The 26,132-nt window shown below is 42.3% G+C and overlaps 2 protein-coding genes across 3 annotated transcripts; one reads left to right on the top strand and one right to left on the bottom strand.

Moving 5' to 3' along the window:
- Nucleotides 1-319: 319 nt before the first annotated feature.
- On the top strand, nucleotides 320-7,527 carry LOC308297134 (alpha-1-antitrypsin homolog). Its single transcript, XM_080740553.1, has 7 exons — nucleotides 320-473; nucleotides 2,194-2,657; nucleotides 3,155-3,521; nucleotides 3,863-3,987; nucleotides 4,195-4,352; nucleotides 5,807-5,963; nucleotides 6,073-7,527. The coding sequence occupies exons 2-7, from the start codon at nucleotides 2,244-2,246 to the stop codon at nucleotides 6,247-6,249; spliced, it is 1,398 nt and encodes a 465-aa protein (XP_080596679.1). The 5' UTR covers nucleotides 320-473; nucleotides 2,194-2,243; the 3' UTR covers nucleotides 6,250-7,527.
- A 512-nt stretch (nucleotides 7,528-8,039) lies between these two features.
- cog2 (component of oligomeric golgi complex 2) lies at nucleotides 8,040-23,716 on the bottom strand. Of its 2 annotated transcripts, XM_080740382.1 has the most exons (18): nucleotides 23,634-23,716; nucleotides 22,723-22,884; nucleotides 22,103-22,168; nucleotides 21,940-22,020; nucleotides 21,725-21,828; nucleotides 21,183-21,291; nucleotides 20,298-20,477; nucleotides 19,728-19,852; nucleotides 18,794-18,920; nucleotides 18,361-18,500; nucleotides 17,221-17,282; nucleotides 16,835-16,986; nucleotides 15,224-15,409; nucleotides 13,804-13,876; nucleotides 13,170-13,312; nucleotides 11,400-11,539; nucleotides 9,838-10,021; nucleotides 8,040-9,210 (listed from the first exon to the last, which is right to left on the bottom strand). In XM_080740382.1, the coding sequence occupies exons 1-18, from the start codon at nucleotides 23,688-23,690 to the stop codon at nucleotides 9,112-9,114; spliced, it is 2,190 nt and encodes a 729-aa protein (XP_080596508.1). In that variant the 5' UTR covers nucleotides 23,691-23,716; the 3' UTR covers nucleotides 8,040-9,111. The 2 variants fall into 2 exon arrangements, with proteins under 2 accessions (XP_080596508.1, XP_080596509.1); XM_080740383.1 differs by lacking the exons at nucleotides 8,040-9,210; nucleotides 9,838-10,021; nucleotides 11,400-11,539 and adding an exon at nucleotides 12,080-12,487.
- Between the last annotated feature and the right edge of the window lie 2,416 nt (nucleotides 23,717-26,132).

The following is a 26,132-nucleotide window of genomic DNA, read 5'->3' as shown; positions in this document are numbered from 1 at the left end:
ACCTCTCCAGAAGAAACATTTGAGTTACCAATGTTCGCTTAAAAAATACAAATATTCAAAGATTTGCACACATTTTCACGACTTTTCAAAAATAGCAGATCTACAAGCTCACTCGGTGCCGCTCTGTGAGCTTATATACCTGGTATTTTTCAATAGCTAAAGTATAAAATAATTAAGGCCCCTCCACCTTGGGCCCTAGTAACTCAGTCCCCCCCCCCCTCAGTCCCCCCCCCTGGTCTTTCTCTCTCTCTCTCTAGCTCTCTCTCTCCCTCTCTCTGTGACCCATTTATCTAGTGGGAGCTCAACAGTACAAAGCTGACTATGAGTCACGGCAGCGGAGCCCCAGTCTCAATGTGTGGGTTAATGAGTAACCCAGGGAGCTGAGGCTGGCTGCCTGGGGTTAAAGCCAGGGAGCAGAGCTGAGGACCGCACTCACTACATCGCATCAGCAGCAGCAGCAGCAGCAGGACACGGTAAGAGAATCTCTGCAGTCAGTGGCTTTTGATGTTTCATGTGCAATGCAGTGATTGTTTTGGATATACAGTATGGAGAGAAATGTTTTGAGTTAAGAGTACCAGGTGTTGTACAAATCTTCACTATTGTGTCCGTTTATATGCCTTGGTTTGATGAATGATAGTTTGAATGTCCATGTGAAGTGAATGAAATTGAGTGAGAGAAATTCTCATAGGGCCTTTCGTAGAAATTGAGGATTTTGCGCTGATCACAATTTCCTTTTAATATTTTTAAACACAAAGGCTGATCATCAAGCCAATGTTAGTGCAAGTCAGACTCAGGACATCCAAAACTTAAGCCAAGAGTCTGCAACTTGGGATTGCAACTGTCAGCAATTTACAGGTCCTCTGTTGTCTATGCTTAATTGCTCGGTGGACTGGTCAGTGCAGGTTGAGGGTCATGAACAAATCATGTCATTTGACCTCTGTGATCAAGTCACCAGTGAAGGTGGACTGGCCATAAAGGAGAGCATTACAGTGTACAGGTTGTATTGATCAGACGCCAAGGCCATGTCCTGCAGTGCATGTCCAAATAAAGAAGACACTGCTGTTTACTCTGCCCCTCCAGGAGTCCAGCGGTCCATCCTGCTCCTGATGGATCATATCCAACTCAAAGTATAAAGTCCTGTTTTTATGTAATTATTGTATACACAGGCTTGAGTAATCTGTGTTAAGAGTGAAAGTAGTCAATTGATCACCCAAGGCCCTTCTGCAGTAACTTCAGTGAATGCACTGTAACAATATTGCTTCCTTTAGAGGTGGTAAGCCATTACAGCCAAAATCAGTGCACAGAGCATATTTAAAAATATGAATAATCATAGACACTTTTACCATTCATTCATCCATCCATCAAACTGTCCAATTTTGATAAATTCAGCTAATTATCCTTTATGTGATAATTAGTCATACTTATCACATCATCAACAAGAATCTACGATGCTGAATCCTTCACTAGAGGCAAAGAAGGATAGGTTAAAACAATACAAGAAAGAAAGCAGACCATATCGAACTTTATGCTCAGCTTACTAATGTGTGACAAAGAAGTATCTGCAGGATCTTCCAACAATAATACTATACTGGGGGTGAACAGGGTCGTTATATAGTTTTTCAGGCTGTTATACGTTGAGCTCAGAGGTATAGCAACACAGCCATATTTTAGCAAGCGTTCGATTTCCTTTCTCTGTGCCTTTGTGCGTGCAGGCGGCGCCCACGCACGTACACACCCACAGACACACAAAGATCCATGCTCCTCTTCATTAACTCTGCGACCTCTATTCCAGAGGTTAAAGCCTTCTTTTATTCACTGGTCACCAGGAAAGAGAGGGCTCACAATGAGCCATGAATCAATCATTGACATGGTGCTCTATACCTACACTGCAAAATCCTCAGTGTTCATTTTAACTCAGATTGTGCACAAATATACCCACATTTGGTTACCTTTATACACCTTTTGTGTTAAATCGACACTGAAGATTTTACTGTGCAGTGACCCTGCCAGCCAAGCCAGATTTAAGTAAAATCACACTATAGTGGCACGCAATTCCCAGCACTGATGGATTCTCAATGCTCTCATTGTTCTCAAATGACTATAGAGACAATTAAGAATGAAAGAAGTTTGTTGTGTTGCTTGAAATAAGACAATTTCATGCATCGCAAGCTAATCTGTGCCCCCCTCCCACAGACGGAGCAACCTCTCTGAATACAAGAACAAGGTGAAATCAACAGCTAAAAATGCAGAGACTTTGGTGCCTTTCTCTTCCCCTCCTATTATGCTGCTGTTTCTTGGGAAGTCAAGCCAACCGTGTGTACGTTCATCCCTTCCACCTCTTTGCCGCTGAGAATGTCAGCTGCGAGCCTATAAAGTCCCAGCCAGACAGGCCTCTGGACACGCTTCCTGTGGCCACCCTCGACATAAATGTCCTGGCGCCTGATAACAGGGACTCGTCTGACCAGGACGGGCTGAAGCAAAACATCACCCAGAGGACAGCGGTTTTGGCAGGGCTGACGAACTCCCTGGGCCTGAGGATTTACCTGGATCTCTGCAAGAAGCATGGAGGCAACACCCTCTTCTCTCCAGTCAATGCCTTCGGATCCCTCGTAACCTTCTACATGGGGGCCTCCATGAAGACCGCCAGATTTTATCAGGTTCTTAATTTAATTTATTGTTTCGATTTGATGTAGGAGGCTAGGTGAAAACACACATCTGGATTGGAAAAGTGATGGCCTGTAAAGCGTCCTAGGAAGGGAGGATGGGCAGCCGCACACTCTGAGCTCTGAAGCAAAAATATATATTTAAATATTTGTTGTTTTGAGAGCACTGTCTTCATCTGGGTTAGCCTTCTTTCTCATCCTTTGATGTGATGTCAGTCATTTGTCATTTGGCACATAGAGAAAAAAGAGAACGTCGCAGTTCTACTTTGTAAGTAAAAAAAAAAATCGTCAGGAAAGTAGTATAGAACTAAGAATTTAGTCAGCCGAGAAGATGACAAATTTGCCTATTGATTCTTTATTGTCTCAACAATAACAAATGAATGGAAGATAAATTATACAACTCTGGCGCTCAGTGTCTAAATATGTGGATTTGTGCTTTCACATTACAAATAACTGACATTGAATCCCAACCCTGTCTCCCCATCTGCTAGGAGATGCTGGGTTTTAGCTTGGGCACAGACCCAGCTGACTGTGTGTCCCTAGTGGACGGACACAAGGTTCTGAAGACCCTGCAGAGCATCAACTCTCGAGTGGACGACGGACCCAAAGATGAGATCATAACCCGGGTGTGGGCCTTCACTCGCCGGGACTACCGTCTGTCAGAGGACTTTATCCAAGGTACGCAGGACTTCTCGGACGCCTCCTTCGTCCGCGGCGTGGACTTCTCCAGGCCCCAGGATGCAGAGGAGCAGGTGAACAACTTTGTGGAGAAGACGTCAGACGGAACCGTGAAAGGTCTCTTCAACGATCTGAGTTCCGACGCCAAACTCCTGTTCTTCAGCTCCTTCAGCTTCAAAGGTGTGTGTTAAATATTCTTCATGTCTGTTTGCCTTGACTTATATCACTGGTTTCCAGGAGACAGACTGATTTCAACTAACATTTCCTTGATGAATCAAGTATGCCTTAACCTGGGACTGCTGTATGGCTATGGCATAACAGTTTGTTTGGGATCTGTATTATTATTTTTTTCAAGGTCGCTGGTATTGTAATTAAAATGTTTCACTATTCCAAGTTAAGTCCATGTACACGAGATTTAACTTTGTTTGTGGAACTGTTGGGAATACATGTAACCTAGCCCAGATTACTCTAAAATCTATTGTACTTTGTATCTGAGGGTTTTCTTGGTTGCGTTTCTTTAGGTAACTGGAGGACAGCTTTCCAACCAGAGAAAACATCAATGCAGGAGTTCCATGTAGATGATACAACCACAGTTCTGGTTCCCTTGATGACCCGCACGGGCCACTACAGCTATGTCAATGACAAGGTAATTTGGCATATTTCTCAATAATGCTAATTCTTAGTCATTTTGGATGCTGTTATTTTGAATGTGTACAGAGGATATATGTAGTACTTTAGCATATACAATATCACAAACCTTCCTCACTAGAGAGCCACACCTGCATACACTAAATCTATTACCACTGACTTGATGTCTGAACTTGTTGGTAAAAACTGTTGTTTGACCAAAAAGAGTCGGCGATGTACCGTGGTGAAGTTGCCTCTGAGTGCACAGACATACATGCTGCTGGTCCTGCCCCACAATGGGGTCAGTGTCCATGACATAGAAGATCAGCTGCGACCATTGAAGACCGAAATCATCTTTGGCTGGAGCCAGAACCTCAAGGAAGGGTGAGTTTAATGCCCAACACACCTCAAAGCCCAGAGCCCTGAATATAATCCCGCTATACTTTGCGACAAAACAAGCTGAAAGACTGGTTCTTGAGACATCAACATGGCCGTGCAGGGACGCCGCCAGTCAAACCACAGCAGGGAACAGCCAGCTAGAATGTTTAATTTTATAGTGGCAGTCAAATAGCAGTCGAATCTGCCAGAAATACAGGCACTGGTGACTGACATCACAGACTGGCCTGAAGTCAGATATCCACATGAAGACACACTGTTATTGGACACTGTCTTTTTTGTTTTTGTTATAGGATTCCGTCCCACCACACACAGCCTTTATGCAATGCCTGAACTACGATGCTTAGCTTTCTGATTATAGTACTATTAGCCTACTTCTAAAAAAGTCAGAGATTGTCATTCAGCCCCCTATAGTCAGTCAGTTAAAAACTCATTCTGTGCCAAATGCCAAAATGGCTCCAAGGTAGATGTGCCACGATTTTGTATGTTTTTCTTTACTATGCAATGAAAAAAAAAAAAATTTTTTTTTTTTTTTATATAATTTTTCCCCCACAGAAACAGACACAGTTGTTGTGATTCAGTGGCAAAAAGAATTTTGTCAATCAGACAAATGGTTCCAGAGATAGAGCTGTTTGAATGAAAAAATCACACCCGTGTGAAGTGGAGCTGTGTGTGTGTGTGTGTGTGTGTGTGTGTGTGTGTGTGTGTGTGTGTGTGTGTGTGTGTGTGTGTGTGTGTGTGTGTGTGTGTGTGTGTGTAGATCATGTGTACCGATTTTTGTGACATTTGAAGAAAATATGTACTAGGAAAAGGAGCAAAAAGTGTGTTTTGGAGAAAATTCAAGATGGCGGAAAATCTATCCTGGCGCAAATGGGCGTGGCCTATATGGGGAGATGCGTCTTGACCCAAGGAATCCAGGGAAAAAAGAATTTTAATTTTCCGATCTACGGTTCAAGAGTTACGGGGCAAAACGTAAAGTGGGCCGTTATAGCGCCACCATGAGGCCGAGTGATGTAATTATTTTTCGATTCATTCTTAAAATCATTATGAATCTCCTCTCCGAGGTTTGAAACTGTAGCTCCTATGGTTTACGAGAGAAAAATACTTGAAAGTGATTTCTTGCATTGTCCCATTATAAGTCAATGGGGACAATTAAGCGTCGTTTTTTGCCGATTACGTCGGCATGGTAAGGCGGATCGGAACGAAAGGTAATAGAACACCATTCCCGGCAGAGCCGCACATTTTGATGTATATATTATATACCCAGGGCTTTTGAAATTGGCACAGATGGCACAGATGATGTCCAGCCATGTGCAATGTGCAGCATACATTATTTTGTTATTTGGAGGACGAGGGTCAGTCAATTACATGTCAACTTGGATAGCAATAATTCAAACAAATGCCTTTTCTCTCTGACCCCTCCCCTCTGTCCATCCATGCAGCCTGTTGGAACTCTCTCTGCCCAAGTTCTCCATGTCTACTGTGACTGATCTGCGAGGTCTGCTGAACGACACGTCTGCAGAAGTAGAGGCCCAGCTGTTGGGCTCAAAGGCAGAGTTTGACCGACTCAGCAATACCAAACCCTTCACTATAGATAAGGTGAGATAGAACGGACTGTTGTCTCGACACACCATACAAATCTATAGTGTGTCTGCATATTATGCGTGAGTGTGAGTATCACTAACTTGTCATTCTTTCTCGACCCAAGGCATTGTACAAAGTATCGGTTGAGATGTCAGAAGCAGGAGCAGAGCAGCAGGACAATAACCAGGAAGCAGGCATACCTCTGAAGTTGTCCATCAACCGTCCGTTCTTCTTCACTGTCATAGAAGGAGACTCAAATGCCATCCTCTTGCTGGGCAAGATCACCAAGCCAACTCTCTAAAGCCACTTGGTGCTTAAAGACTCTTTAACAAACAAACCAGTTGAAATTACAGTACAACATATTACAACAATGTGGAGGAATGAATGAGGTCTGAAGCAAATTGTTATAACAAAAATGTTTTTGCAAAAACATTATTTCCACTTACATCACATACCTCATTCCTCTGTTCTCTGTGTGATTCACTGGTTTTTAGTTGGCTAACATGCAGTCCCTCATCAAGAAACACCTTCTGTTCAGCAGTGTACCAACATTTACGTACCCACTACATTTCTGCTGTCTATCAATCACCCACTGGGGTGTCGCACCAAATTCTGGGCCCTGGGTACAAGGATTCCCTCACATTTTGTGCTTTAACTATTGAAAAATAGCAGATATACAAGCTCACAGCGCGGCAGCGAGTTCCAGCCTGGAACCCCCCCAGAAGCAAAATTTGAGTTACAAATGTTTGCTTAAAAAATACATATATATATATATATATATATATATATATATATTTGAAAACATTTTCACAACTTTTTCAAAAATAGCAGGTATCTGCTATTTTTCAATAGCTAAAGTATAAAATAATTTAGGCCCCTCCACATTGGGCCCTGGTAACTCAGTCCTACTTTTCCCCCCCTTGTGAAGCCCCTGATCACCCAATATGCATCTTACCCCCGGGTTCCAAGGACCCAGACTAGTACCAGTGCTAGTGTGCTCTTGCCTACAATGTGGATAACTCCAAGTTGAAAAGCAAAAGTTCAGCTGTATTAAAACCTTACATAAAGCTGCGTTCACACCAATGTGCCTGCAGCATGAGAGTGGATTCCCCATTCCGCCAATGTATTTCAGAATGGAGCGGTTTCCTGCCAGAAGAGGATTTCTGCAAAAAAAAGAAAAACGCTCCATTCTCATTGAAATGCATTGGCGGAATCGGGAATCCACTCTCATGGGTACTTTGGAGTGACCGCAGCCTATGAATGAATTATCAGTGTTCCATTAGTATTATATGGTCATTCTCCAATACCAAACCCTGGAAGTGTTGGAAGGAGATAACCGATATTATGCTCTTTTTTTCAGTATTAATGAATGTTACTGTGAGCAGAGTCAAAAAGCACATTGAAAACACATTTGTTTCCTCTACATAAAGCAGTGTTCTGTTTATTACGTGCAGTAAATAGAGAAAATGTATGTGTGTGACATATAACTAATACTTAGTTTTATTGTATTATCTAAGATTCTATTTTAGTTTTTTCTATGATGTAATTTCTGAAATAAAGATTTCCTTTTTTCAATATGCATGATGTCTATTTTTCTGTTCAATCCCCAAATTGCATTTGACTAAATTATAGTCAATGCTGAATCCATTTAGAACTATTCTATTGAATCTGAAACTACAGTATGGCAGAATAACAGTGTCTTGGCATTTAGGTTTTGCAGTATTTCAAGGACTGCGTTACCTTATAACACCATTATTCACATCAAGATCAAATCATAACTCAGCCAGTTGTGATTTGCAAATGGACATCAAAATGCGTTTGGTTCATTTTTGTTTATCTATGATTTAAATGTTGGACATTGGTGTATACTTGAGTGCAGGTAAATTAGTTTAATATTAACCTGTACCCAAATACTTGAAGCCTGAGGAGTCGAGCGCAATGTACTTTTCTTTTTGTTTTGTTACACTGGTGCCACCAGTCATATGAAATGACCTCAACACAAAGCAAATATTGTACTCAAAGTATTATTTTATTACCAAGTTCATGTTAATACCATAATATTACAACTTTAATTTGCATAGAAATGTACATAATTCACACTAGTTATCTACTTTATTTACAATTTATCCGTCACCAGATAACAGAAAAATATGGTTGGTGTTGCAGAAGAACAGACTTTGACATTCTTTCTTTAGAAAAATGTAGTAGAGATAGACTGGAGATTTTTGCATTTAATCTCCACTAAATAGTGCATAGAGGAAATACCCCAAAGCATCATTAGTCATATTCTGAGAAGCCACCATCTGTTAGCTTACTACATAACCTCCACATGCTTTGCTCCCCTTAAATAACAGTACCAGCTCCAACAAAAAATGTAATGCCCTGCATTAATCATTTAGTTTAAACAACAATATCTGCAATGTGATTATTCAAATCACCCAAATGAAAAACTCCTATATATCTCCGCCCAATGCAAGTGTAAGACCATGGGGTGCAACAGTTAAACTACCGTAATTTAACTAATAAATTATACAGAACAATACATTTTCATAAAATAACAAATTATGGGATTTCTTTGAGCAAAGATAGCAGATCTGCAAGCTCACAACGTGTCACGATGCAACTTGTTGTAAGCTTGTAGATCAGCCATTTCCGTGTGACACCATTGTATGACAGTATAACCTACACACACAAAAAAGAGAAAACGAATGCTGGTCAGGTGAGAGAGACTTCAATCGCAGAACTTGACAGGTTCTCACTAACTTTCTGTTGGCCCCATTTACAGACGTTATTCTTGCATTCATGGAACAACTGTTTCAAAGCATGTTAAAAACAGAAGGCCTACAGTAGAAATCTGTATTGCTTTTGATATATTGAAGAATCATCATAACTTTGGCCTGGGTCTGGCCTTAAAAATCTAACTTATGCAAAGTAGCCAAATGAGACCCAATGTGTTTTCATTTCATTATTTAATGGGAAGTTGGTAGGGAATGCCATGCACCATCCTAACCAGATCTAGAGACAAATAGAACACGTATTTACCAAATACACTGCATGTTTAGCCCGAGTTCTCGAACATGAGGCGGATGTAGTAGGCTAGTAGTTTGCAGAGCTGAGCTCGGCGTGTAGACAGGGTTTTGGTTCTGACAAGCCCAGCAGCATTCTACGGGTTGTGTTCGGCCAACTCCCGAGCCCCCTGCACCAGCTCCATCAGGGTGGAGAACATTGAGATATCATTTGGCTGGAGACCCATCTTCTGGATCTGAGGCACAGATGACAGCGACGTTGAAGAGAGACATCAAGATCAATACAACTCGACACATAAGCGCCAGTGATGAAGTTCTGAACTTTTGATTGGTACCAAATGCCATGTCTGACCAAACTGAATCAAGGTTTCTACTGGAACCATTTTGAAAATGATATTGGCCCAAACTACAGTACAGTATATGCCGTAATTATTGAGATAGGATCATGGCTGTCTGAGCTTGATGCCAGTCATTATTGGAGATATCCACGTGATGACTTTGCGCATGTACATTTTCAGTGCCAGTCAGAGAAAACACTTCACCAAAAGGCATATTTCATAAGAATGGTTCTTCTAAGTGGGTAACTCAAAACTATGGTAAAGGATTACCTTTGAAAAAACTAATTTTGTAAAGTAACTAGTCAAAAGTATGGAGAGCCATAAATCTGGATGATTATGTGCTTTTTGTGTTCATTTGGAAATTGGTGTGTGTGTGTGTGTGTGTGTGTGTGTGTGTGTGTGTGTGTGTGTGTGTGTGTGTGTGTGTGTGTGTGTGTGTGTGTGTGTATTTGTGTTCGTTCCTACATGCAAGCATATATGAATGCATGCCATGGCTGTGTCTGTAATGTGTGTACATAGCATTACCTGCTCTCCCAGATATTCCACATCCAGGGCCAGCTGCAGTCGGATCTTGCTGTCATCTGTGAGTCCTCCTGTACTTCCTGCTGTAGAGGCTGTGGAAGCGCCCTTCCTGGCCTGCTTCAGTCTCTTCAGGCTCTCCTCCATCTTCCTCACCGAGCTCAGGACGTCCGAGATGGTCTCATAGTATCTGTACCAACAGCAAGGGCGTGTGGGCAGAAGACATGAGTGTGTAGATCATACATGGGCAACTGGCGGCCCAGGGGCCACATGCGGCCCTCACCTTCACTTAATGCGGCCCACAGGTTAATACCGGAATACTGAATATATTATTGATTTCAGCTGTTACAATTCCAACCATGACCTGCTTTAATTCTATCTATATTAGTAGCTTAATGACTAGAATAGTAGTATTCAAATGTATTTCTTTTTTATGTCCAATGTAGGTATTTGTATTTAGGTTCATAGAGTCAACATGAATATATAACTAAATGTGTTTGAAATTAAATCAAAATGTTACATTTCAGGATTCCAATTAAAAAAGAACAAAAAATAATTCAGGATTCCAATTCAAAAGAAGCAAAAATAGCCAATCTACAAGCTCAGTGCGATGCGTTTTGAGCTTGTAGATCTGCTATTTTTGCTTCTTTTGTATGAGATACTAGAATGACAAAGTAGGATGTAGCAATATGCAATGTGGCCCTCTGGAGTGAAGGTGGAAATATAGTGGCCCTCGCCATCATCAAAGTTGCCCACCCTTGGTGTAGATACTCATCAACGCTGGTCACGCACACTAGAAGAAGACTAATTGTCTTTACATTACAAAGGAATATAATCCAGCACAAAGAACAAACATTTTAAAGTTTAAACTTATGTGTTAAACTGGGGAGTGTTTCTGGAATGGAATTATAGGCCATGTGTGTGCCTAATTCCTGCCATCTAAAAGTGAGGATATCTTCTTTCATGTTAACCCATTTAGGCCTAGGATTATTGACTACTTTAACCATTGAAAAATAGCAGATATACAAGCTCACAGCGCGGCACCGAGTGCCGCGCTGCGAGCTTGTACATCTGCTATTTTTGAAAAATCATGTCTTTGAATATATCTATTTAAAAGCGAACATTTGTAACTGAAATATTTGCTTCTGGGGGGTCCCTGGAACAACGTATTTTGAGATGGGGGTCCGTGGCTAAATACCTGTAATTTTGGGGGTCCTTGACATGAAAAAGTTTGAGAAGCACTGATTTAGAGGAAGGATTTAGAAGTCGGGTCAAAGATCGGGTCAAAGATATTCAAAGACTTGCACACATTTTCACGATTTTTCAAAAATAGCAGATCTACAAGCTCGCAGCGCGGCACTCGGTGCCGCGCTGTGAGCTTGTATATCTGCTATTTTTCAAAGGTTAAAGCATACAATAATGGTTAAAATCTAACGCGACTTGGGCGCGTTCCAGAATGGTCCGAGTCCAGCGATGTTACATGTTTTTGCAACTTTGTGCGGAGTCTACGGCTGTGTGCAGGCCCACCTCTGTGTGCAGTCTGACAGTGTGACTGTGTGCAGGCCCACCTCTGTGTGCAGTCCGACAGTGTGACTCGCAGCCATTCCTGTGCTGTGGAAGGAGTAACCAGTCCCGTTGAATCAGTTAGTAACTGATGTAATGGACGCAAGGCGTTGTCCATGTACGCCGATGCACGCACCGGATCCTCCTGTTCAGAGAGGAAGTAGACTCAGTTAGGGCTGCAACTACATAGATTATTCTTTCGATTACTTTTTCAATTAATAAGATAATCTTAACATATTCACTGCCATTGACGTCATAAGACGTTGAGAATAATACACAATATATCAGTTTGAAAATGAGAATAAGTGAAGCTTGAATTAATCAACTTAAAGGAGTAGTTCACCCCCAAAATGTTTTTTTTTTCTATTGATTACTCACGCCATGGAGATTTGAGAGTTCAATAATATTTTTTTGTATTGTACTTAAGACAATAATTTGATTATAGTAAATGTACCCCCATTGATTCTGCATTTAAGGGGTATTTATACAAAATGTATGATTTAGTGCAAAAATAATCATCTATTTAAAACAAAAGATATATATATATTTCTTTGCAGCTTTTCACCTATGTCATGCCCAAAACAGGGCTCAATTGGGGGGGGAATGGGGGGGTTGCACCGCTAGACGTTCAGGGCAGCATTCATTAGGAAGTCACTTCATGCTGGGACATCAAGCAACAGCTGTGTTAATTAAGAGCCACCACACATCACTAGAAGCTGTGTAACAGCATCACAGCATCCACTGAATGCACTTCTAATTCACTTGGCCTAGTGTTGTCCTTTGCGTGATCTGAACTGTGATTTGTGAAATGTGTTTTGTGAAATGTTTTGTTTATTCAAATGTTGTAGTATTTTCTGAATAGAGTTTTGTGAAAAGTTGGGTTTTGTTAAATGTGCATTTGCGAAATGTTGTATTCTCAAATGCTGTTGGGTTAGTGAAATGTATCCACAAGTTTCCTGTGTCCCATGAGCCCTTGCGTGAAAGGTGGGCATCACTTCCTGCTCCTCAGCCGTTTCATTATGACTGCTGTGAGTCGGAGGCCTGTCACATCTGAATCACTGCAAGTTGATTACTTGGTGCATTGTTGAATCAGCTGTGTGGAGGAAGTGGAGCACACATTTTTCCCCAGTAAGCTCTCTGGGAAACTTGTGGATATAAATATGATATGATATAAACCACTGCAAAGCAGTCCAGGTATGCCAACTCTCTGTAATCTATGAATACCAGTAAGACTCCCTAAATCGGGAGATAAGCGACCGTCAGGTCGCATACACAAACTTTCGAAGGCAATGGTAGCCAATCAGGGGGGAATATGGGAAATGAGACAGATCCATGTTGATGACATGACTTTAGAGATACTGTGTACCGCTTTGCGTGATTTTAGGGCAAATGCTGTAGGAGCAGTGTCCAAAAATGTGTTTTGCAAGAATTGGCCTCATGGTGGCGCTAGAGGAGGGCCATGTGAGAAATGAGGGGTGGAGGAGCAACGGTGGTGGAGATATGAGTAGGGCAAAAGTGTGACGTGACGTGTGACGGACAGACTGACTGACAGCCGGTGGAGGTTTTGATTGTAACTGTTGATAAATGAAGAATATGAAATAATGGTGTCAAAATACATTTTGTCTTTAAAAGTAAAATTTTAAAAGTGTATTTTAGTAAAGAAAACATTATGTGTACCAAATTAAATGTAAACAAAGAAAGTGTATTAATTTGTTAACGCAACACAATATGTTTGCCAGTAAAACATCTGTGCAGTTCTCTAATGACACACTGACCTTATTGGTCCTGCGGTAAAGGCGTGGTACTTCAGAGGCACTCTTCAGGAAGCGGCAGCAGCGCTCGGTCAGATGCTGGGTCATCCTGGCGTTAAGAGTAGGAATGCTGCCTGACAGACAAGCTCTAGAGTCTGACAGAGCATCTGGGAAGGGCGAGCGAGCAAACATTCAGGCCTGTCATAACTAGGGCTGTCACGATTATGACATTTTACATGACGATTAATTGTCACTCAAATAATTGCGATTAACGATTTAATTGTGTTTTTGTCTTTGACAATGACATTTCTGTTTGGCTTTTAGGCTTTGAAGTTGCACATGGTAGATATGACACATAACCTAAATATACAAAGAAATTACTGACATATTTGACAACTTTATACTTAAAGAAGAACATTGATAGTGGGAATAGCCGATCTACAAGCTCACAACGCGTCGCGGTGCGACGCTTTGTGAGCTTGTAGATCTGCTATTTCCACTATTTCAGAAAATGTTTGCAAATGTATGAACATTTTTTAACATTCACGATTATGACGATTATGACAAAATAATTGCGATTATGTCAAATAATTGCGATTAGACGATTATGTAATAATTGTGACAGCCCTATTTTCACGTGTGTGTGGGGTTGTCTTACCTTCCACGATGGTGAGGTTTTTAAAGCTTATGGCCTCTAGCCTCTGTCTGATCATCTCTGACAACACTGGGATCTAACAGAGAGCAACAGGCACACAGTCAGGCCCGTATCGAATTGTCAAAGAAACTGCTATCAAATGGGACAGAAATAGAATACATGTCATTTATGATCAGTTTAGATCAGTGGTTCTCAAACTTGGGGTAGGGCGTTGTGAGCATGTAGATCTTCTATTTTCACAATATTTATCTGTGGAACCAAGCCACATTAAATGTAATACCTACAATTCCAAGTGCTTGTCAGGCTGGGGGTCCCCAGTTCATATATGTTTATTTTGGGGGTCACGGTCTAAAAAAGTTTGAGAACCACTGGTTTAGATTAAAGAAAGCACTCTAATGTGGTCATCCGTGCAGGAAGTTCCTGCCCCCCATCGTGGAGGCTGGGACTCAACTTTACTATCACAAACACATGCCGAAAACACCTGACAGCCCCTGACAAAATACCGGAATACTTAACAGTAAATACTTTACAGTGAAACTTGGATGTCACGTAACATGAGTGTGTATGTTGTAGGGCTGTCACGATATGACATTTTACATGACGATTAATTGTCACTCAAATAATTGCGATTAACGATTTAATTGTGTTTTTGTCGTTGATAATTACGGTACATTTCTGTTTGGCTTTTAGGCTTCAAAGTTGCACATGGCAGATACGACAAATAACCTAAACATACAAAGAAATTATGGACATATTTGACAACTTTCTACTTAAAAAATAACATTGATAGTGGAAATAGCCGATCTACAAGCTCACAACGCGTCGCGATGCGACGCGTTGTGGGCTTGTAGATCTGCTATTTCCGCTATTTTTTACATTTAAAAAAATATATATGAAACATTTTCAACATTCACAATTATGACGATTATGAAAAATAATCGCGATTATGTAAAATAATTGCGATTAGACGATTATGTAATAATTGTGACAGCCAGTGATGTCATTACGTGTGCATCCCGCATCAAAAACTCATTCAAGTCACCCAGGGACTCATTTGTGTCATGGTCCTGGGGTTCCGGGGATGCGCCTCCATTGGAGTCAATGTTAAAATAATTTACCGCGTAGCGGTAAAAGAAAAAAAAAATCCACAGACACCACCATTGTTCATGGGTGAAAGCATCCTACTTTACCCTACGTTAACACAAATACAATCCACATAGAAAGTATTAAACAGGCGATAGAAACGGCAATGTTTTGATTCCACCGACGTCCGACGCCATTTTGCACGCGTAAACTTTATATTGAGGACTCATAAAACTTTTCTGGGACCCATTTGAATGACCACCTGTGGGTCCTGGGACCCATTACATTGAAAACCTAGTAACATCACTGGACAGCCCTAGTATGTTGCGTGCGTGCTGACCTGCTCCTGCAGTTTTTGGATATCAGCTGCGATGTAGACCAGCTGTTTGGTAGAGAGGGAGGCGGGACTTCCACTTTCGCTGCCGGCCTCGTCCAATGAGGTTCGGCTGGAGGTGGAAGAGGCGGAGCTGGGCAGAGGCCTAGTTGGCTCCTTGGGCACATCAGGGGTTGGAGTCTTTGTCAGCACCTGTCAGGACACCAGTCAGGATGAAGAAAAGTGTTGCATAATATCACATACCCAGCCTTTATTTGCCCTGGGTAAGGGGAGTGATAAATGCACCAAGAGGATGATAAGCCAATAAGCTCAAGGGCTGATATCTGATGAACCTAAGTGGTGATGTGCCAGTAGCTGCTCTATCAGCACAAGCTAAAATGCCACCATGTCACTGTGAGAGAACCTGTTGCAGAAGCAACCCAATGTGTCAAACATGGCCATCAAGTAGGGGTGTAACGATATAGTAACTGAATCGAAAAATCGATTTTAATTTGCAATGATCTACTATATCGATATGCAAAAGCATATATCGTACCGTGTTGGCTTTTGCCTGGCGTTGCCAGCCTCTATCACACACTTCGTTTTGGGAAGAGATTTTTTTTTTCGTTTTCATTTCTGGGGTTTGCTCCAAACCACGTGCCCCAAGCCTACATAAACCATGTGCCCCAAGCATACAACCCCGATTGGCCAACCCTAAAAGCTGTTTGAGGAAATAGAATCTAAATGGATCGGGGCCAGACCGTACTACAACACCGCTAGGGGGTGTTGTTGTGTTCGGTCTGGTTTTAACCAGGCAATGTTGGCTTTGTATCGTATTGGTATCGTTTTAAAATGCAAATAATTGATTGTATGGAAACTAGTATGTGTACCTTGTATTTAGCCATTTTAAGAAGGAAAATTAAAAAGAGGGGTTTAATTACTTTTACATTCCATATAGCTATGCATATGTCAAGGAGTGGTTTATCCATATGTGTTGAAATATAATGTCCATGTATGTGCTAGAGAATCACAGTGTTTACTTATTTATATCCATAATAATAGATTTTTCCCTTAAAAACATGCACTATTGACACGTTTCACACAGATTTAATTTCTTTGCTAAATAGTTACTATATAGATTTTAAATCATTGAATCGAATCGTATCGTATCACCATGAACCAACCAATACCGTCCATGTATCGTATCGTCAACCATGTATCGTGATGCGTATTGCATCGTTGTTAAAATGTATCGTTACACCCCTACCATCAAGCTATGTTGCAAATGCTAACCTGGAGAAAACAACGTTGTTTAGAAAACAACGGTCTCTAGAGAAAACGGCTACATACAATGTGCCGGCAACAGCATTTTCGGGGATTGAAAACACAACAAAGTGAAAGCCCCTTCCAGATTGGAAATCTTTGAAAACGCTCCACCTCGCGTCTCCATGTAAACAGGCAATACGTGGTAAACGTGAGGCTTGGCTTGGGCATGGATCATGTGACGTCGCATCACGCCGTGTTGTCCTTACACTGACTATTTGTATGGTTCCTGGTGCTGCTTGTTGGCACTTGGAGCTGCAGTCTGCACATGAAAGGTACCGTGCATATCAAAAATGTATTACACTTGTAGATTACCTCGTTGAGGAAGATGGCGTATCGCGAGTAGAGCTGCAGAGTGAGCTTCCAGAAGCGGTGGGACAGCTGTGAGAGGTAGATTTTATCTGACCAACACCTCACGAGACAAGACCACAAAGCCTGGGACACCTGGAGGTGGTACGCGCTGTCCGCTGGATGGACAGATCAACGGACACATGTGTATGAGTTAAAGCAGGTGCTGGTGTGTGACTACATTGGTATTCAAACTGTAAGGTGGGGGCCCCTAGTGGGGTGCAAAGGAATTGCACCCCACAGGCAGATGGAAAATAAATAATAGAATCGTTTAATTAACTGTGCCAAAAATATGTTTTGGCACGGTACCCAATAAAGTTTGAATACCACTGAGGCAGATTGGAAATGATTACCTGGTGCTGCCACTAGTCCATCACTAACAGCATTCTCTAGACTCCCAGCTATCTCCTTGTATCTGAAAGAATGAAGGAGAGACGTATAAAATACCTTTAATTCAACAAAACCTGTGTCTTCACACACTATACAATCTCAGTATAGTAAAGTAGGAATAAATAAATAAATGCTCCAGGCACTTTTCCTTAAAAACAACAAGATATTTTACATTTCACAATTAAATCAGACCTCCCGGACACAAAATATATTCTCGGTCCTCCCACATTCTAGCGAGCAAGAGAGAGAGAATTTCAAGGGGAGAAGGAGGACATGGAGCGAGGGTAGAAGGTTTAGAGAGGGAGAATCAGGGGGAGAAAGAGAGAGATGAGGAGAGTGTAAAAATGATCAAGAAAGAAATAAAGACAGAAAATAATTAAGTCAGGAAAGCTAAGCAACCAATGATGTTTCTATAACAGTGACCGGGGTTATTGCTGTACCCATTGTGAACTGTAAACACTACCTCATGTCATGGAAAAGCACTATCTGTGCTAATAATCACGTACCTTACAGGAAGATACTGTCCTGTGCAGGATGTTTGTGCTTGTATTGTGTAATGCAGGGAACTTACCTTCGTCATGACGCAAGTTGGTGTATGCACAGGTGGCCGCGTCCATCAGAATGAGTGTGTGTGTGTGTGTGTGTGTGTGTGTGTGTGTGTGTGTGTGTGTGTGTGTGTGTGTGTGTGTGTGTGTGTGTATTGACTGGGATTGTGGTGGTGGGGTTTTGGCAAACAGTAAAAGACAAGTGTCCAGATGCCCTGTGCTTTCTAAAACAACAGCCTGGCATGCCATGACCCACTAATGGCGGCCTCTAGTGGCATAGTTCGGTATTTGCCTCTTAAATGTTTTCACTGTTACTGAAACACCATTGAACATTGTAATATTAAAAAGTGCAAAAACAATAGTAACAACATCTAATGTATGAAGATTTTGCAATTAGTGTGATTGGTGTGTGTGTGTGTGTGTGTGTGTGTGTGTGTGTGTGTGTGTGTGTGTGTGTGTGTGTGTGTGTGTGTGCGCACACACGCGCTATGTATATAAACAAGGATGAAGAGCACAATGTAGTGTGTGGTGTTAGAAATATAAAAGTGAAATGCCCACCGTAGCTGAAAGTAGACAGTTAGGTTCCAATGGTTGTGGAACCTTGTATAAGAAGGGTGAACTCTCAGCCTCTTGACACTGGCCTGGGAACTGCACTGCCGTTCATACCTCCGCACAAACTCCATGGTCACATTGTACCGCTGCCAACACACACACACACACACACACACACACACACACACACACACACACACACACACACACACACACACACACACACACACACACACACACACACACACACACACACACACACACACACACACACACACACACACACACACACACAATAGTTGGCTATGATGGTTTAATATTATGCTGACATACCGTATGCACTAGTGTGCACACATATACACAAATGGGGTTACAACATATTATATATGAGGGGAAAAAATCACAAAACACAATAGACACACATACTGTGTGGCAGTACCTCATAGAATATGTCAGGGTTACCAGCGTTGAAGAGATAACTCATCCTCTCCTCTATCCCTCGAATGATCTCCGGCCACACAGAGTTGACCAGGAAATCATAGCCAGGAACGATGTCGGCTTTGTCACTGTGGGAAGAGGGGACATCAACACAGGAGCATATAGCTTCAGAGGGCATATATCTGCATTAAGCCGCTATGTGACGTCTGCACAGAAGTAGTCGGAATATGCCCATCTCTTTATGAGAATAATAAAGTCAATATGCGACATTGCAAAAATGATTTGTGAAATTGTGTAGAAAGGATGGTGAGAAGCCAACACGTTCTGAGAAACAACAAGACAGATCTCTACAAAACTAAGAGGAGGCACTTTACAAGTGAAACAGTTAAAAATATTCATATAGAGTGCATATTTTGTCAAATAAGCACTATTTTCATATTTGGTGCTTTATCATTGTTAAAGATGGGGTGCCATGATTTTCCCCTCTATAAAACATGATTAACTACTATTATGATTATACTAGGAGGAAGAATTTTTCCAAAAAAGTGTACAGAAAGAGTTAAAATTATGTTTTTATGTGGCCACACCCACTAGTTCATTGGTATGCGTGGTTGTCATGGAGGGTGGTGACCCAGCTGAAGTTAGCCACACCCACATGTGTTGGGTGAATGGTAGTTAGGGGAGGGGTTGATTCTATGATGTAATAAGTATGGGTGTTTTTGGAACGGCACGTCTGACCCAGCAGGTGGCATCCTCCAGCTAAAAACCCAAATAAAAAGAGAATGCATAATTGCTCATAACAACCACACCAGGGGGTCTAATGAAGTACTGTCAACCTCCTAGACACATGAAAACCAGAAAAAGTACAAAACTATGGCACCACCTCTTTGACACTCCAGATCTGCTCATGTAAAAAGATAAAACATTTAAAGTACCTGGATATGGCCCCTCCGGTCACCTCTCTAAGCAGTCGACAGTGGTGAGGAACAAACTCCAGCAGTCTAGAATACATCAGCTGAAGACCATTGGGGCTGGACTTCACCAGCTCTTCCACAATCACCTACCGATACCAGAACAGAAAGGAAAAGAACAGATGAAACAAGACTCCACGACAGGAGAGGAGGTCCTTGAACCTGCACCTACCATATTGATCCAAAATAGACAAACACATATAAATGATGGATCAATCAGTGTTTGGTGATTTGCAGTTATTTCCTAAAGCAGAGAAGCACAAGAGAAACACTGCCTGCTCATTAGTGCCCTGGCTACGCAGTGGACTGCCCTGATGAAAACCAACTGTATGGTCTTAACATGTTGGCATCCTTTCAAATTATGTAGCTACAAAAAATAAAGGCTTTTTAAATATACATGTTCTTTCTCATACCTGGGACTGCATGTACTGTAGATGTCGATGACAGTAAATCTCTACTATTATATATTCCCCACCAAACGACAAAGGGCTCAAACTTTGCCTCAACAATAAAGAAAATGCATGCAACGTTTACCTGGTCCATGTAAGGCTTGACCAACACCTGTCCCACCAAGGCCTCTGCATCCCTGGTTTTGTCTATGGTGGCGTATGTCCTCAGGCAGTGACGCACAATGTCCACATTGGATGTCTGCAGCCCCTCGATCAGCAGCCCCTCCAGGGACTGCTGCAGCATGGAGGTGATGCCTGCGATACGCTGGAACAGGACAGAACCATCAGACACTGACACAGAGGTCTCTTAATCCATAGTAATGCTAAAACCAGGGTGCTACTAGCGCCTAGTCATTCCTTTAAGCAGGTAAAAACAGTGAATCCAGGTGCAAGCATTGAGCCCTTACTGATTTTATACAGTGTAGTCGCTTTCAGATGTACTGTTAAGATACTTTGAGCTTTATGATATCAGCATGGAATGCACTAAAATAGGGTGAATGGAGTATTAAAAGGTGGTTGATATATACAGTACTTGTACAACTCAGTGTGAAACCAGCAGGAGTGGTCTTTATTGTTAGTCCAAAATGCATGAATTTAATTTAAACAATCAGTTGTAATAGACCAAACGGAAACTGTAGAGGCTCCTTTTTGGAGCTGTGTGGAACACAAGCTCCCTATACGTGGCCGTGTGTGTGGGTATGTCTGCGTGTCTGTCTGTCTGTCTGTCTGTCTGTCTGTCTGTCTGTAGCCTACAGGACCTTTTGTGACCACACGAGGGCGCTGTTGTTCAGGCCAGGCCAGACACCCACACCCACACACACACACACACACACACACACACAGCTCCACTTCGAACAGAGGTTCGATTTTTTATGTAAACCTGACCATTATCCACAGATGGAGAGATGGATGGATGGTGAACTGACTGATTGATTGGTTGGTTGCTTGACTGAATAACAAACACACTTACTGGTCTGACTTTGTCCAGAAGGGGCATGCCCTTGCTCTGTACAGCATGGAATTGAAGCTGATTAAATTCTGTAGCTATCCTCTCCAGGATCTGACCTGCCAACAAAGGACTGCACAAACGCACATGCGCACGCACACACACACACGCACACGCACACACACACACACACACAAAATTGAATGTTACTGCACTGATCAAACCACTCAGATTCTGGTATGCTCAGAGACAGAGTCTTTGTAAAATGTCTTAGCCCTAGTGCAAGAAGATGCCTTACAATGTGTTAAAACTTAATGAACATGCAAAAAAAAAAGAAACAAACAAAAAACCATAAAACAAGCAGCAGTAAATATTCTGCACTGGATGAGGGGAAACATTTGAACACATTTCTGGCTTTGAAAACCTTTCACTTTTAAGACTTCCACTGAAAATGGATGGTAGTCATTAGCTTTGTATCTGGCAGTTGCCCATATATTCAGCTTCATCAGTGATCTTCCAAGTGACCACCTAGGCTTGCGTCCTGTTCAGCCAGCTCAGCCATCTACCTGCTGATCTCCAGAGAGTTGGACTCCTTGGAGTTCTGCGAATGCAGTATCTTTTCAATCTTCTCCACTGACCGCACCACCTGGATCAGCCTGAGCACACACACCTGGAGGACAGGGAGAAAATGAATAGTGTAACACTTGATAAGAATAACAGATGCTTGCTTCAAGCCGGAGGACACATTCAAAGATATACTGATGACAATATGGACCCGAACCTTCTTCTCTTGCAGGTCTTCCTGTTTAGACAGCTGACTGTCTATGGCCTGTATCACCTCACTCACACAAGTACGCAGGCTCTGCAACAGAAGATGACCAATTGATGTGTACACAATGTGGCACCTGAGAGGAAAGGCAAGTAAACCCACACAGGATACATACCAGCACTTCCTCTCGTAACTGTCCAAGGGGTACCGACAGCTGGTTGAGGACTTTGTCCATCCCAACCTGAGAAAACAATGCAGATGGAGGGGCGATTTTGGATTACATATGAAAGAAAAGTATTAAGTCTGCATGGTTCTCAGCTCCGTTTGTTTATTGCTGTTGGTGCAAAACTGTGCACGGTGAACTTGCAAAGTGTTGTCATAAATCGATAAATAAGAGCACACGCCGGTCATCCATGATGTTTTTTTTTCCCCTGCCCGAATCTAAGCAACTGTAAACTTTTGGCTCCCCAGCCTAAAAAGTCCCCAGATTTGTTGAAACATCTATCAACTCTCTTGATGCTCACTCCCTCCCCATAACCATAATTGCCACCAATGCAGCAGATTACCCAGCAAATGACAGTGGTTAATATGTTGGCTGCCATAGTCCGTTGGCCACATAGGCAAGGCATAATTCCCACTATTTTATTGGCTGAGGGCTTTGAGTATAGTGAGCAAATGGTGCATCCTGTAAGTTGACCTAATATTGCCTCATACTCTGTCAGAATGACAGTGTGGTCTACAGAGTGTAAAGCAAGGACTACAATCAATGGGACTGCCACCACAATAACCACTTACCAGGTTGGTGGAGAGGTTGACAAAGTCAGCATAGTCCTTGTTGATGAGCTCCACCATGGCTGTCTTCAGGAGCTTATAGTAGAGCTCCAGGTCCTCTCTCATCTCCTCCAGCTGGACCTGCTTCCGACACTCTGCCACAAACTGGTCCACGTCAAAGTCATCCTGGACGCCAGCAACATACAGAGACAGTGGGACAACGCCACAACTTAGGCAGGTATTAGCTGGCTTGTATGACTTAACCACATGGACCTAAGGTCCCTATCCTGGGTATATCATAATAGGCAAAAGTAGACAAACAATTCCCCAAAGTAGGTAGATTTACACTATTGACAAACAACAAAGTATATAGGCTTTAAATGGTTAATATGGGGCATATCACGTTTGACAGGTACATGGACAGACTGACACAGGAGGAAATAACATGGACAGGCACCCACACAGAGCTCCGGGATGTACAGACTGGGAACATTAGAAATGCAGTTTAGCTGAGGCATGTGTAACATTATAGACAGACAGAATAAAACATTAGAAAGACTGCACAGTAGGAGTCAATTTGGTTTCATGTGTGCCATCTCAGAGATAAATGAACACTGGGGTGATGTGCTGTGTAGACCCTGATGTCTCTCATAAGACAAGAAAGAGACATCCAAAGGGTCCTGACCTGTACTACCAGTACTGTAGAAAGGTAGGCACTAGGCAGACAGACAGTGACTGTCCACAGCTCGACCGACTAAACTTAACATGTCAACTAACGTCTGTCAAAACTGTAGACATTAACTACATTTCTATAAGAGTAGTCTGCATGTTTATTAGCATTTCGACAAGCAGGACTGCTTAGTAACGTCAGCACTTGCTAACATCGGTGCTTGCTGCCTGCTACTGTGCTGGAATAACAGTTTAATAGGTCTCACCTTCATAAAAACGTCTTTGTCGAAGCACAAAGAATCCGGTCCTTTTGGCAGATTCATATTGGATGATAATAATAAGCTGTCAAACAGACGGGTAAACGGAGCAGCTGTTCGCTAGCTGCTAGCTGCTACTACAGGAGGAGGAGGAGGAGCTGTCTAACTGGGCTTCCGCAAACATGGCAACAGGATCAAATGAAGCTTTGTTCTGTGAGCAAATCTAGGCTAGCAAATATAAGACTTTTGGTGGTCGATCTCTTCAGAATAAGAGTACCCCTGAAGCCATTGAATAAACGATTAATTTGTATATGATATGCACATTAAAAATATAAATTAAGCATTTAATTAAAGCTATACAACGAAAAGTATGTCTCTGTGTAAAAATAAAGTTTTAATAACAAAATAATATACCGGTACATAGATAAATACTGTTCACTGGAGTGCATAGCCTTTACAAATTGGACACTGGACAGGAGACGGCTCTTCGTGTCGGCACTTTGGACACACGCACCCATTCAGGAAGACCTCCTCTAACACACCACACTCTTCGCTAAGCCAGAGAGGTAACAAAATATTTGCTGGCTGTCCAGTGCGGCCAGACATCAAAGACGTGCCATTTCAAGACTCTAGTGGGCGCCGCGCTGGACAGGAGACCGCTCGTGTCTGCACTTTCAGGCCAGGGAGACCTTCTCTGCCACACCACATTGCCATGGAAGGCGAGGAAGACATACCACCCTTTTCACATTGGCCACTGTACAGTATAGCCTGGAGGTACCAAAGAGGCCTATCACTAAAGAACACAGAACACGCTCAATCTAACAATCCTCAGTGTTTTACATCAAGGTACCCAGATGTCCCTATATGGCTCTATATTGCCCACCTGTACAATTACCTGCCGATCAAACTCTCATGATGATATTTGTTTACATTTTTTATAGTTGAATAAATAATATGGATACTATGACTGTCCACATGCCCCCCCAAAAAAACTCAATCTATACTGTCGGTGGCGCGACGTATTCCGGGGTGCCTATCCCGATCTAGTCCGGGATTTTTAATAAAATGAATTAATTAATCGGAGGCCTCAACGAAGCCCCGGTCTAAATGTCCATCCATGCCCCGGGCCGCGATTCTGTTTACATCGGCCCGCAATCGGGTAACATCGGCCGCACCGCGCGGCGTTACACCTTTTTCTCTGAACTGTGTTCCCAGGGCAGCGACAAAGTTTTTTTGCGGCTTAAATAGCTTCAGATCGGGCTTCTAAAAAATAAAGAAGCCAATAGCTAACTGTTAGCTCACTTCCTCCGGTCTTCGTTCATAACAGTGTTTGCAGTGAAAGCCCAAGCCTGTGTACCCAGAAGTTAGAGCGAAGGCCTATGTAGAAATGTCTGGCACTCTAGCGGCACCTTGTGGCCCCTGGCAGTAAGTGGGTTAAACAGCTTTGTGGAAGAAATGGTGCTCCTTTCCTTGGAAATGATCTGCTTTGCCTTGAAGTCTTGTTTGCTATATTTGTACTCAATGTGGTGACCAGGCTGTACCATCTAGAATGAATGTGTCACAACTCATAGTGCAGCCACTTAAGTTTCACAAAAAGGCATCTTGGACACAGTTGAACAAGCATTTCCTCCTCAACTTGACCAATGTTGGAAGAAAGCTACCTATAAAGTAAATCACAGCCCACAGACTTTACTGATCTGGCACAGGAATTCCCAAAACATTCAATCTCTCCTGTCTGTACCACAAAAACTATTATGCTGTGTCCAGTATTTGTATTTTTTGGCAAGTCACCATATGTGTCATTGTACACGTGTAAAGACCAGAAATGGCACATGGCGAATGCATTCAATAAAACAGCAGGCTACAACTTTGAGCTGATGGAATTTATATTCACTTCTATTTCCTACCAAGGTTTGTTAAAACTCTGTCCTGCCATCATCACAGGTTAACATTTTTTGCAGGTTGTTTTCATTTTCTGGCATCAATAATCCTGTCTGGTGTCTAATCCACACATGTTATCCCTATACATCTACATGGGCAACCGGTATACGTTTATACTGTATGTGAGTCAGCAATTCGTTTTTTTTTACGCCTCACACGAAGAGCCGTCTCCTGTCCAGCCTCCACTAGAGTCTGAAAATGGTACCTTTTAGACGTCTGGCCACACTGGATGGCCAGCAAATATTTTTGTTTACACATCTCTGGCTTAGCGGAGATTGTGGTGTGTTAGAGGAGGTCTCCCCGAAGGCGTGCGTGTGTCAAAAGTGCAGACACAAAGACCCGTCTGCTGTGCTGTCCAGTGCCCACTAGAGTCTGAAAATGTCTGGCCACACTGGACGGCCAGCAAATATTTTATTTACACCTTAGTGGAGAGTGTGGTGTGTTAGAGGAGGTCCAAAGTGCTGACATGACGAGCCATCTCCTGCCCATATCCAATTTCTAAAGGCTATGTGAACTCCAGTGAACAGCATTTATCGATTTAGATATTTTTTAATTAAAACTTTTTTT

This window comes from Nannobrachium achirus, assembly GCF_963921795.1.
Source record: "Nannobrachium achirus genome assembly, chromosome: 13".
Taxonomy (NCBI): domain Eukaryota; kingdom Metazoa; phylum Chordata; class Actinopteri; order Myctophiformes; family Myctophidae; genus Nannobrachium; species Nannobrachium achirus.
Note: the sequence above shows the minus strand (reverse complement) of the source record. Positions and strands in the feature narration are given on the sequence as shown.

What these genes read in the sequence shown, in the direction of transcription:
- LOC308297134 (XM_080740553.1), top strand. Translation starts at nt 2,244, where the DNA reads ATGCAGAGACTTTGGTGCCTTTCTCTTCCCCTCCTATTATGCTGCTGT. An exon ending in CAGCTCCTTCAGCTTCAAAG is followed by an intron (nt 3,522 to 3,862) that starts GTGTGTGTTAAA and finishes GCGTTTCTTTAG; the next exon opens with GTAACTGGAGGACAGCTTTC. An exon ending in AACCCTTCACTATAGATAAG is followed by an intron (nt 5,964 to 6,072) that starts GTGAGATAGAAC and finishes TCTCGACCCAAG; the next exon opens with GCATTGTACAAAGTATCGGT.
- cog2 (XM_080740382.1), bottom strand. Translation starts at nt 23,690, where the DNA reads ATGAATCTGCCAAAAGGACCGGATTCTTTGTGCTTCGACAAAGACGTT. An exon ending in ACTGTCTACTTTCAGCTACG is followed by an intron (nt 17,283 to 18,360) that starts GTGGGCATTTCA and finishes TCATTCTTTCAG; the next exon opens with ATACAAGGAGATAGCTGGGA. An exon ending in CTGTCGGACTGCACACAGAG is followed by an intron (nt 10,022 to 11,399) that starts GTGGGCCTGCAC and finishes CTGTTGGTACAG; the next exon opens with ATACTATGAGACCATCTCGG.